General features: G+C 55.5%; 2 protein-coding genes across 2 annotated transcripts in view; both read left to right on the plus strand.

The window, feature by feature from the left end:
- The window catches only part of DNAL4 (dynein, axonemal, light chain 4), a 2,775-nt gene extending 1,285 nt beyond the window's left edge, over positions 1-1,490 (plus strand). The window contains exon 3 of the mRNA XM_009881823.1: positions 1,076-1,490. Within this exon, the coding sequence (XP_009880125.1) occupies positions 1,076-1,240 (165 nt within the window). The 3' untranslated portion in view covers positions 1,241-1,490. The remainder of the gene's footprint in view (positions 1-1,075) is intronic.
- Positions 1,491-6,892: 5,402 nt separating this feature from the next.
- Positions 6,893-11,810, plus strand: LOC104283671 (extracellular serine/threonine protein kinase FAM20C-like). The gene is given in 10 exon segments (XM_009881882.1): positions 6,893-7,281; positions 8,804-8,979; positions 9,067-9,145; positions 9,621-9,713; positions 9,889-10,004; positions 10,319-10,444; positions 10,476-10,649; positions 11,206-11,287; positions 11,431-11,490; positions 11,576-11,810. Coding segments are annotated over 10 exon segments (1,530 nt in total).
- The last annotated feature ends 435 nt before the right edge of the window (positions 11,811-12,245 follow it).

A 12,245-nucleotide genomic window follows, 5' to 3' on the forward strand; every position in this document is an offset into this window, starting at 1 on the left:
ACTCTTTCTGCACAGAGCAAGGGTAGAAGAAGACAAGAGCTTGGCTAGATCTCGGATTCAGTTCCCTTTGTCTGCAAGATCCATAATAGTCCTTTGCTTTCCTGCAGGAAGCAGAGATTAGTAGCAATGCTGCCTCCCAAACCTGCCTTGCCTGTGATGTGCTTCCACTCTGTTCGTAAAATGCCCTGTGTCCTGGGGGCTTGGTTCAGAACTGTGTGGAGACGAGCCCCTCCCATCTGTTCTTCAGTGTTGAGCAAGACCGTCCCCACCAGAGTGGGGAAGAGACTCTTGTTTTGGGCATGAGTACATGAAAGTCTTTGAACCTTTAAGTACAGTCTGTTAAATCTTCCCTCTTGGCTTTCAGCCTCTTGAATGAAATTACTGAGACCATATAAATGGGAGGTGATGCAGAAGTTACGGTTTTTGGAAAGGTTGCCATTAACTTTGAGAGCCAAAGAGGAGAACACACCTTGCTCCATGGGAGGGCACAGACTGCTTGTTGCCAGAGCAGTTTTGTGTTGGAGCAAGGCAAAGCTACAAAGCCAGACATTGCTTCTGTCCCATCCTGCTTGAGACACCACATGTCACTGCAAAATCTTCCTCTCTCCTCTTTTAGATCAAGCGGGGTGTGATCTGGGAGAAGCGAGCCTTTTAAAAGTCAGCCTAGTTTCAGTGTTTTGGTAATTAGCTGGAGGGGAAAAAAATGGACTCCTGTAAAAATAGCTGCAGCTTAGTGACCTGAATCTCCTCTCACACTCGCTGCACCCAGCATAACTCCATCAGCATCTAGACCAGAATTCTTGCTTCAGACTGTGTGAACAAGAGGAGTGATTGCTAGATGTGGTTCTTTAATTTCTCCTAGCTGCTCTGTTGGAGGCTGCTGAAAACACAGTGGTCTTGTTTTACCCTTGGGCACAGCTCTGCGGAGCTCCCAGTTCCTGCAGTGCAGCTGCTATACCTGTTGCCCATGGCTTGAGTAGTCAATTAAAGAGAGAATAAAACTAGGGGGATGTTTGCATAAAAACTCACTGCTTGCTCTGTCTCACCCTACGCTCTCCTCCTTAACATTCTCCAGAGTGCTGCTAAGATGATCAAAGAGATGATGGACAAGAAATTTGGGTCCTCCTGGCATGTGGTGATTGGGGAAGGCTTTGGCTTTGAGATCACACATGAGGTGAAGAATCTGCTGTACATGTTCTTTGGTGGCAGCCTGGCCGTGTGTGTCTGGAAGTGCTCCTGACATCTGTCTGGGTCCCAGACTGGCTGCATACAAGAGATTTCTTCCTTCTGTTAACAGGTTTTGTACAATCTGGAGGTGGGGCTTTATTTTTAATAGTTAAAACGTCAAGATATTTTTTTTTTCATACTGATTTAACAGTTCTGTGGGATACATATAGTTGGTGCGTGTGTGCGTATAAACTTGCTAAGCTGTCCTGTCCTTGCTCGTGGGTTTTCTCATCTGTCTGTGGCTCTTTCCTTGGTGTTTGAGCCGAAGCAGAAAGGAGGTGGGGAATAGGTAATCTCACGACACGCTGCGGAGCTGTACAGCAGCGCTAGGAGGGGGAAGCGAAAGAGAAAAGGTGCTATCTAGCCCGATGTTGGGTTGGTTTTTTTTTCCTCCCACTTGTTCCACGTCGTGTCCTCTCTTCTCTGCCTTCTCCACTACCATGTGGTATGGCTCTGACCAGCACCTGTCTCTCCTCTCTCTGGATGCCAAGAATGCCTTCTTCCCCCTCTTCTGAGATGTCCGTACAGAACAGGCAGTGCCAAGGGTCTCCCTTCGGGCTGCCCGTGGAGGTGTTAGCTACAGGGAAGCAGACTCAGCTTGCCCTTCCCCATGTCTTTTGGGAGGGCACAACAGCTGAGCTGCCTGGGTGTAGGAGGTTGCTATGCAAACTGCCCCCTCCTTTCTCACCCACCACACACAGAGATAGCATGAAAACACGGGCGGCTGACGACGCCTGGGGAGTGGGTGAGAACTATTCATAAGGCTCGAATGCCTCCCTGTCAGTTCTTGGGGGTGTTGCAAGTGCTGTGTACTTTCAGCATCTTGTTTGGAGGCTGGTAGAGGAAGGAGGCTCCATGTGAGATATCACTTGGTCATCAGAAACCTAGCGTCTTTTTGGACTAGCGTTCTTTTAGCCTGTTTCATTTTTTTAAAGCTGTTAATGTTGGAGGATGGAATGAACGTAATTGTATGTTACGTATATGGCTTATTTATATAAATCTGGGGAACTGTGTTTTTACAATAAAAATTTAGTAAAATGTCCTTTTCTCTGTGTGTTGTAAAATTAAAATCTCAAAGTGGAGGATGAGAAGGAAAAGTAGTTCAGGAAACATGGAATTAAGTAAGCAATGGTGTAGTTCAGACGGAGGACAGTGACAGGTCTCCATCCTGCATGTTTCCTGGGTGACTTGTAGGTACCAGAGCCGTGCTCTCATCCTCCCTGTTCAACTCATTTCACCAGTGCAAGCCACAATGCTGAGGAAGGTTGCCAGGCCCACAGTGCTGCTGGCCAAGGCCCTGAGTCCACACAGCTGTCCGAGCAGTAGCAGCAAGGGAGTGTACCCATGTTCTCTGCGCAGCCAGTGTGCCTCTGCTCTGACCTTCGGGGTCTTGCATTTGTGGCTTCCTTGATTTTCCTCTCGGAACATCACCAGCAGTACCATTGACACCTTGTGTTTTATGTGAGGCCACACTCTAGTCCATAATTCCATTCCAAAGGACCTTTCTGCATTAGTGCCTGCGGTGGATCAAACTGGTGGAGGGTCTTACAATTCCTTTTGTTCCTTCTCTGAACTTCAGTATGATCTTAGAGGTGTCCTTCCTCCACTTCATCATGTTAGGAGCTCTTGTGTGCGCCAGGAATTACAGTAATATGAAGACAACTAGAAATTATTTCAAATTTGGACCATCTGTGCTGGCTGGGCCTGATGTCCTCTCACATAATTCCTTATTGATCAGGTGGAAGGGAATTGCAAGGTAGGGTGGGGGATGCATAACTGGTGTCATAAAATAGTTGGCACCATGATGCCTGCCCTGTGCAGTGGACCACAGTGGCAGAATTGCCGTGCAGTGCAGAAGAGTCCAAATCCTTTGAGCTGTCTCTTGGTGCGGTTACTCTGTCTCGCTCCAGCTGGCTGCCGTTACGTGAAGATAGCACTGTTGGCTGGCGCTTTCTGCAGCTGGCAGGTGGAAAAGATTATTTTCTCTTCCACAACTTTCTATCTTCTCTCGGATCAGAGGAAAAGGTAAAGCCAGTGCCTTTGGAATGCCCCGCATTGGAGCATGTTGATACCTCCAGCCATACCATAGTTGCTTTAATCGTGTCGCTTTCGCGCTAATGAATAATTAACTGCTGTGTGCATATGCACAAACACGCTGGTCATGGGCATCTCTGCAGGGTCATGCTGACCTGCAGACGATCACAGGGAACTGCTTACCTCAGCGCACAATCTTTTGGCCTCGCTGCCCAATTTGTTATCTCTTTGGCCACCAGCTGACCAAAGCTAATGTCTCCATGACCTTCCTTGGTGACAGGCGAATGTTGACCCCTCCCCAGCCTTCTCGAAGCATGAGTGTGCAAACAGATTGAGGTGAGCTAGGTGTGAATTTGCAGCAAGTCAGCTCCCACACTGTACCTCCCCCAAGGTAGGTGCAAGGTGGCTCACAGGAGAGTGGCAGGCTATTTTTGTTTCCAAGGGTAACAGCTTTCCCACAAGAAGTTACCACAAAGAAGCCAATCCGTCATAGCTGGTTCGCGTGCCCGTCATTGGCGCTGTATGCGAAAGCACGAACCTCAGCTTCCCAAAATTCAGCTGTGCCTGTCAAGGCCCTGCTCCGAGGCAAGTGTTCAATAAAGCAGATCAATTTTCCTGCCTGTTGCAAGTCGAGTCATGCTGCGCTGGCCCCTATGTGTTAGAAGAAAGACTTTCACCCTACTTATGCTGTGGAACTGGCACATTTTGGGGCTTGCCTGTAATTTTCAGGGGAGTACGGTTCGTGGATCAGAGTTGGTGCCTTGTCCTGTATTTTACCGCAAGAGACCCCTCTGCGGCTTGTGCTTTGGAGCCTCTAGGGCCTATCTGCTTTTGAGTATAAAACTGCAGTCTCTCGCTGAAGGATTTTACCTTACGAATTTTCAGCAGAAAGCTGGGGAAGTTGGCAACAGGTGGCTCGCTATTGTGTTCTCTTCTCCCTCTCTCATTTCTTGCCCCCTGCATATTGCTGCCGTTACCCATCAAAGCATCAGGCTGAGTCAGATGTAGAAAAGGAGATGAAAAACACAGGGTGATGCATCGGTGCCAGCCAAAATGACCCTTTCTATCCACCCGTCCCGGAAAGCTGCGATAGCAGCTCAGAGGGCTGTGCTTCGTGACTTCATCCCTCCCCGCTGAGGGGAGATGGGCAACATCATTATCGGCTGCCGGGGAGTCCTGACTCGGTGCCAGCAGTGGAAATGTCCTCGGATGTACGGCTCCTCCTCCACCCCAAGGGTGACTCGAACCTGCTGGGAAGAGGGGAAGGCGCTGGGAAGATGGAGGAAGAGCTTGGGGTGGGATGGGGGGGTGGTGAGATGGGAAGAAAGAGGTGCAAACTCAACCGCTTCTCTGAGATGATGTCATGGCAACAAGGTACGTCAACCATGCTGTCAGGCAGTCGGGGCAGGCTTTGAAGATCTCCAGCTCTTCCCCAGTGCTGCAGGCTCACGTCTGACTCGCTAAAAAAATCTTTCGGTTAATATTTAATGCTGGCATTGAAGTGCTAAGGGTGGCAAGTGCCCCACCTAATCCCCCTGCCTCCACTTTCTGATGGGATGCTAAATCGGGGTGGGGGGGTAGGATTGCAAGATCCCCTAGCCCAGGGATGGGACTACCAGTCAGTAGGATGGCTTCAGTCTGTAGGGTCCCTGTCCCTGTCTGGGTCTAGGATGCGGGAGGGAGGTTTCTATCCCCCCCCAGCCCAGTTTGGAGCACTGGAAGAAGGAGGGTCTCCCTCTCCCCTCTGTCCCCCAGGGCTGGCTCTGGAATAAAGCAATCTGTGGCCCTGCTCCGGTAGCCGAGCCCAGCTCCTTTGATGTGAGTGGTGAGCACATGTTTTTTGTTGGTGTTTTTTTTTTTTTGCTTAGCAATGACCTAACGATCCTGTGTTCCAGCTACAGCCCCTCCTAGGCGCCTTCTTTCCAAACCGTACGTCCGGACTGGATCCAGCAAAACCTCCCAGAGCAAGACGCCGTGTTCCCTTCCCCGGGGAAGCCATCTGCTCCCCTCCGCCCGGCTCCTTCTGCAGGGCTTCGAGCTCGCCAGCCGGGCTGGAAAGCTCTCCTCCTCCTCCTCCCCGTTCGCCCCGGCTCCCATCGGCCATCTTGTCAGCGCAAGGCACAGGGAAGGGAACGCGGGGCTGGCTGAATCTGGGGCGGCTGATGGTGTCAGCCGGAGGCGGTTTCCAGGCAACTGTCGCGCCGTGGGACACGGCGAGCCAAGAACACCGCGTTCTCGCCGCACCGCCTGGGAGGGGGCCGAGCCCGGCACGGATGGAGCCGGCACGGGACGGTGCAGAGAGGGCAACGCGAGCGAGAGGGTAGCGCAGGGATGACAGCAGAGGAGGAGGTCTCCAGCATCCCCCCTCCTGCCCGCCCCTCATCATACCCTCCCTGGCTTGGAGCGAGGGTGTCCAAACTGGCTGCTGCTACATCACGCAGCAAGGAAGGACCGTGTGATGTACGGGATTTCACGTGCCCTCTGCATCCTCTGGGAAATTGAAAAGAGGAAAAACATCGCTCTAGACTCTGTACCCAAGCTCCCAGGATTGCTACAGGTGGTCCCATGCTTCTCTGTCCCTTAACAAATCCAAAGCTCCCTCCTTACAAGTCACCGACCATTTTTGCCCACGCAGCTCAGCTCTGTGTCCCTGGATGTCACTGGAAAAGTGAATTTCTTGTAAAAATGGGCAGCCCTTCCCTTACACAAGCTGCCGATCCTCCCTGGCGGTCAGTGGGTCCCGCTGTCCCTCTGCGCTGATGCCGAGGCAGCAGGCAGCATCCCTACTCCTGCCTGCCTGCTTCAGAGGCCCCGGGAGCATCCCTGCCCGTGAACCTCACCCACCCGGCAGCCCTTCCCTAAACTGCCAGCGCAGCTTTTCCCCTCCCAGCGATGCTGATACTCACAGCTCCTTTGTTTTACCCAGTTTGAGTGGTTTTTGAAAGGGGAGTTAAATACGAGTGATTTTGAATAGATGGGAGGGTGATAAATTCCTCTGCCTGAGCAGCAGGAGAAGAACTCTCCTGGACTGCGAGCGCGCAGATATGGTGGACACGGGGAATGTGGCTGCGTAGTGCTGGGCAGAGTGGGTGCTGCAGAGGGACAGAACTGCTTTAATGCCCTCTGTACCAAGAAATGTTCTTCAGCCCCGTGTGTGCGGGTGACAGCACAGAGGGACGGGATGGTGCAAGGGTTATCTGCAGCCATCGCTGTCCCCGAGCCAGCCTTGCGGCTATTGATTTGGAACTTGCCCGGTTCACGCTAACCTTTGGTGATGCCAGCTCGCCCCTTATCAGCGCTGATAAACCCCACGGCAACCTCCCGCCCCGTCCCGCTGCTGGTCTGATGGTGTCACCCTGCGAGGTGCTGCGGTGACAGATCTTTCCTGTGACTCTGCCCTTGCACTGGTTGCTCTTTTGCTGCGATGCTCTAAAACCAGGACATCTCATTCCTATTTTGGCACAGACAGTGTGGCCACACCAACTCTCTTTCGGCCCTGGGTGGGTGCCCACCCCTTGCTGAGCGTCTCGGGTGAGGAAAGATGCGGCGCCGGCTACAAACACTTTTCCAAAGGAAATTTAAAGTCAGCCTCCTCTTCCTCCTGCTCTTGGCCCTCCTGGTGCACCTGGCGATGGATTTGGCTCTCCCCGCAGCCCGCAGGCCCTGTGGCTGCGATGCGAAAGCACCGAAAGCCTCAGGCAGCCCCTCAGGCAGCCCCGTGCTGGCCGGCCCCAAAAAGCTGAGCCTACGGATCCTTCAGGATTTCAGCGGCAGCAACGGCTCCTTGGAGAAAAGCTCCCAGCCGCAAGGAGCGGGGCCGCACACAAGGGCTGGAGAGCTGGGGGTCCGGCCCCAGAGCCGACAGGGGAACGCAGGACGGACCGAGGGATCAAAGCTGGCGGCACTCTTCGAGCATCCTCTTTACAACATCCCAATCCCGGAGGTGACAGAGAAAGACAAGCTGTTTGTTGTCAACCCCATGGAGAAGTTCAGCCTGCGCAGCAGCGGGAGTGACGAATGGTGAGCAGCGAGCTCAGCCCTGGCTTGTTTTTGGGGGATACGGGATTTGAGGGGACAAGCGGCAGGGACCAAACACGTAGTTTCCCTGCATAGACCAGCATCCTACCCTGGAGGGGCCCTGATTGCCGAGCATGCTTTTCTTGTGCCTCAAATCTTCTCTTAAACCTGAATTTCTGGGCTGCTACCCGGGATGCCGTGGCACATGGTGAAGCCAAAGGAGACTCTTGAATTATTCATAGTATTACGTAGGGTACCTTTTAGGTGATCTCCTCATCTCCTTTCTTTCACCAATGCAGATTAGCCTTTGGTTTCTCTCTCTATATATATATGAGGAAGTCCCCACTCCAGATTTCTAACCAGTTTCATCCCCCCTTCCTGACATGTTGAAGATGGGAAGCCTGCAATGTAGGTTACTCTAACCATGAGACCATTCCCATCCTGCATTTCGCAGGGCATCGCCTGACCTCTTTAGGCTCGGCCGTATGGTGAGCTCACCGTTGCCGGCTGCCTATTTTTATCACTGGACTACTAACCTCTAATTAGGAGGGAAGATATTAAAAGCTTTAGCGTCAATAACACGTAGCAGCTTCCTTATGGAAAGCACACCTTCCAAACACAGCGGCTGCTAAAATTGGGAGAGAATAAAAGCTGGTTTAAGAGCTGGTTTCCACAAATGGGTGTTTGCCTTGTCTCTGAGGACCACCCTGCCTATGGATAACCATGGGAGATGGGTCTGGTTTGATGAAATTGGGGCACAGTCTGCATTTTCCTAGAGAGAGAGAGAGAGAGGTGGATTTGGGTTAATAGATGCCCTGAGTGGGACTGTCCCATTGCAGTGCTGGTGGGTGCTGGTGCAGAGGGGGGGCAGATGCCCCCAGGAGCCCCCCTTGAATGCCAGCAAACTGCAGATTCGCGGAAGGCACAGAGGCAGGGGTAGTGCTAACCCAAACTCACACACACCACCACCCCCACCCAGGGGAAACCAGGAGTGTGCAATAAACCCACCCAAAGGGAGCTGGGTGTTGAGGGTGGGAGTTCAGGCCGGTGCTGGGGATGGCTGGGAAGCCCCTCCTCCTCCTCCACCTCTGCTTTGCCGATGCGTATGTGTCCCCACTGAGCACATGGGTGTGTGTCGCCAGTTGTATTCCCGGGAGCTAATCCCTTGGGGAAATATGACAAGATGAGCTGCTCCGGCAGGGGAATAAAGGCACTGATGAGAGGAGCAGAATCAGCCCAGGGCTTTTCCATGGGGGATGCGAAGGAAGCCACCGAGACCCCTCCAGCCATGCTGGCGGGTCTCCACGGCCACCAGCCATGCGTGGGATCTGCCCAGGTGCCAGCAGCCCCAGGGAGGGTCCATGGGGCAGGGGGTTTTGTCGCCATCCAGGGCTTGTGCTGGGTCTTCCCCTCACCTCACCCTCCATGCGCTGGCTCCTGGGAAGAGCTTGGGGACACGGGACCCGTCCCGTCCCAACTAAACACTGTTGTTGTTGTTGGGGTGGTGGTGGCTGTCGGGCTGCAGGGTCAGCAGCAGTAAAGCCGAGACGCTCCTCCCGACAGGGAAGACGGCTTACGACACCTACCCCGCCTGGCTCAAATTCCACATTGGCATCAACCGCTACGAGCTGTACCCCCGCCAGGACCCCCTGATGCCCACCCTCCTCCAGGACCTGGCCACACAGAGGATTGTCAGCTCAGGTACCACCTCCCTGCCCGCGCCCCTGCCCACACCACTGCCCCGCTGCCTGCTGCCCACCCCGCTCATCCCTGTGTGCCCCCTTTCAGTACAGAAGTCCGGTGGGACCCAGCTCAAGCTCATCATGACGTTCCCAAATTACGGGCAGGCTCTCTTCAAGCCCATGAAGTGAGTAGAGCCAGAGACAACCTCATACACCACCCGCAAGGTCCCATTAGGTGGCGAGGAGCAGCTGGAGGAGACCACGGAGGGAGAAATGCTTGGTTTGCTGCCTTGCTTCCCCCCCCCCACTCCAAAATTGAGGCGAGCGTGTTGGTCGCCTTCCCTGGTGGTGCTTGCGGCAGGCTGGGAGCAGCTTGTGATGGGGTAGTGACCTCCAGTGGTGGAAAGAAGAAGATGGTCCATGAGGACCCTCCAGTCCATGAGGGCTTCCCAGCCCATGGTTTGGGAGCAGGGGGTGTATGGGCGCCTGGCTGGGGGATTTGGGACCACACCATCCAGAAGGGAGCAACTGGGGGAGACTGGGTCTGGCTGTGTCTCCAGTAGTACCAGGGACACAAGGTGAGGGGTGGTTTGAAGCCAAGCCCACACTTGGGGTGACTCCATCCATGGCCATGGCCCCCACCCTCCCCTCTCCTCCCAGGCAGACCCGGGACCAGGAGACCCCCATTGACTTCTTCTACTTCTCGGACTTCGAGCGGCACAACGCAGAGATTGCAGCCTTCCACCTGGACAGGTGAGCACAAGGTTTGCATCCAACTCTACCCTCCCATGACAGCAAAGCGGCAGAGAAACTGCTCCTTCTTCCCACCTCTTCCTCCCCATTGTGAGGGATCTCATGGTGGTTTTAATAACTGGCTGTGAAAACCAGTCTGGGTTGGCAAGAAAGGGTTTCAAGTTCTGCATTTCAGAATCCTGGATTTCCGGCGAATCCCTCCAGTTTCTGGCCGTTTGGTCAATATAACAAAGGAGATTCGTGACATCACGACAGACAAGAAACTGGCCAAAACTTTCTTCATCTCCCCAGGTGAGCTCTCACTGCCATCCATCCTTCTGTATGGCTGCCCACACGGAACTCACCTAGAACCAGCTCCTCCTGCCCTGTCTCCCCTTCCGCTGGGGCAAACTGTCCCTTTGGGGACTGCTCCAGGTCCCGCCAGGTCCCCTGCCGCGAGGCTCTGCTCCTCAAGGCTTTCCTTGCCATTGCTTTGCTGGTGGCACGTGGCCACGGTCCATGGAGCGTCCTTACCTGGCTGCTTGCCAGGCCACCCTGGAAGGGGGTAGCAGCAGGCTGTCTGCCCTCCTGCTCTCTGTCAACCTTTGCTTTGTCCCCACGGCCAGCGGGCAACGTCTGCTTCTATGGGGAGTGCTCCTACTACTGCTCCACCGAGCACGCCCTCTGTGGCAAGCCGGACCGGCTGGAGGGCTCGGCTGAGTGAGCCGGCGGGGCACGGGCACGGGAGGCATGGGGGGCATGGGGCAGCAGAGCTGTGGGATGGGAGGGGGCCACCCCGCAGCCGTTCTCATCACCCTGTCCCCCTCGCCCTGTCCTCTGCCCGCAGGTGGGAGCTGAACCCCAACTACTGCACTCAGGTGCGAGAGACGCCGCCCTACGACAGCGGCCATCGCCTCCTTGACCTCATCGACATGACGGTCCTCGATTTCCTCATGGGTGAGCTCTGCCGTGCCGGTGCTGGGGCGCTGCGGGGACCCCTCGGGACCAAGAGGCACAAGCAGAAGGATGAGAAATGCTGGGGAGATCCTAGATGAACACCCTGGGCATGGAAAGCGTCTCCTGGCAAGCTCCCATGTGCAGCCCCTGGGGAGCCGGGGCCAGTGGCCATGCTCTCTGGGGCTCGTGCTGCTGCTCCCGTCCCCACAGCTGCTCCTTCCTCCCCGTGCTGTCCCCCTGCCATCATGTGACTTGGAGAGCTTCCCATCTCCTCGTCCCCGGCCACCCAGCCATGCCTCTGCCATTACTTCTGCTCCATTTGCCTCTGTTGTCCCTCCACGGGGCTGCCAGGATGAGAAAGGGCCTGGGAGGCCCCGGGGGTCTCTGCTTGGGTCGTCCCCCCCCGCAGACATGGCCACCAGATGGCCACCTTAGAGGTGCCCCCAGCCCTTTTCCCCAGCCGCTGGGTTTCAGTCTCGCAGCAGGAGGGTGCTCCATGTCCCTGCTCCCACCTCCTGGCCCACCACCCGATGGCTAATTTGTTGCCCCACCACAGGCAACATGGACCGGCACCACTACGAGACCTTCGAGAAATTTGGGAATGACACTTTCCTGCTCCACCTGGACAACGGCCGTGGGTAAAGTGGGGGGCGGGGGGGGCGACCCCAGCAAAGGGGTGGAGGGAGACTGCGGGTCTTGCCAAAATGCACCCCGCGTTGGGCCCTGAGCCACAGGGTGATGTCACCCTCACCGCCCACCGGTGGTCTTCTCCCCCCACCAGCTTCGGCACACATTCACGTGACGAACTGTCCATCCTGGCCCCCCTCCAGCAATGCTGCAGGTAAGGGGCTCCCACCACCCTCCCTGGAGCTGCTGTCAGGGAGAAGCTCCCCAGGTTGAGACCTCTCCTTCCTCATCTTCACCAGCATCAAGAAGTCGACCTACCTGCGGCTGCAGCTGCTGGCCACCCAGCCCTACCGCCTGAGCGACCTGCTGCGGGAGGCACTGGCCACCGACCCCCTGGCCCCTGTCCTGGCCGAGCCCCACCTGCGGGCACTGGACCGTCGCCTGGGGAAAGTGCTGGCGGTGGTGGGACGCTGCCTGGCCGGGGCGGTCCACCCGGATGAGGTGCTGGTGGATGATGTGGGGTCACGGGTGTGATGGGGGGAGCTCGGTACCCCGCTGGGTTGGGGTGTTTGGGAGTGGCATGCAGCTCTGACTCTGCATAGCATCGGTTTTCGGCGGTGCCGGAGCCAGCGGCGCGGTGCACCAGGAAAGCGGGCTGTAAGGGTAGCTGGGACGGGGAAGGTATTTAAATAAAAAGGTTGGCCTAGTGGAGAAGACATGAGCTGAGATCTTCCCCACCAGGGCTGCTTTCCCAGCCCTGGCCTGTCCTTGCGTGCTTGGACGAGTCGCTTCAACCCTCCAAAGCCTTTTAGGAAAGGGGAGGGATTTTTCCTGCCTTTCCCCAGCAAGGGCTGCCAAACTCGAGCGGTTGGAAAGCTCCTTCTGTTCCCCCCACCCCTCCCCAGCACGGTGATGTGCTGGTGACCCCCAAAAAGAGAGCTGAGGCTCCCCACTGCTGGTGTGGGGAAA

The sequence above is a fragment of the Charadrius vociferus genome, unplaced genomic scaffold (genome assembly GCF_000708025.1).
Source record: "Charadrius vociferus isolate BGI_N301 unplaced genomic scaffold, ASM70802v2 scaffold413, whole genome shotgun sequence".
Lineage (NCBI taxonomy): Eukaryota > Metazoa > Chordata > Aves > Charadriiformes > Charadriidae > Charadrius > Charadrius vociferus.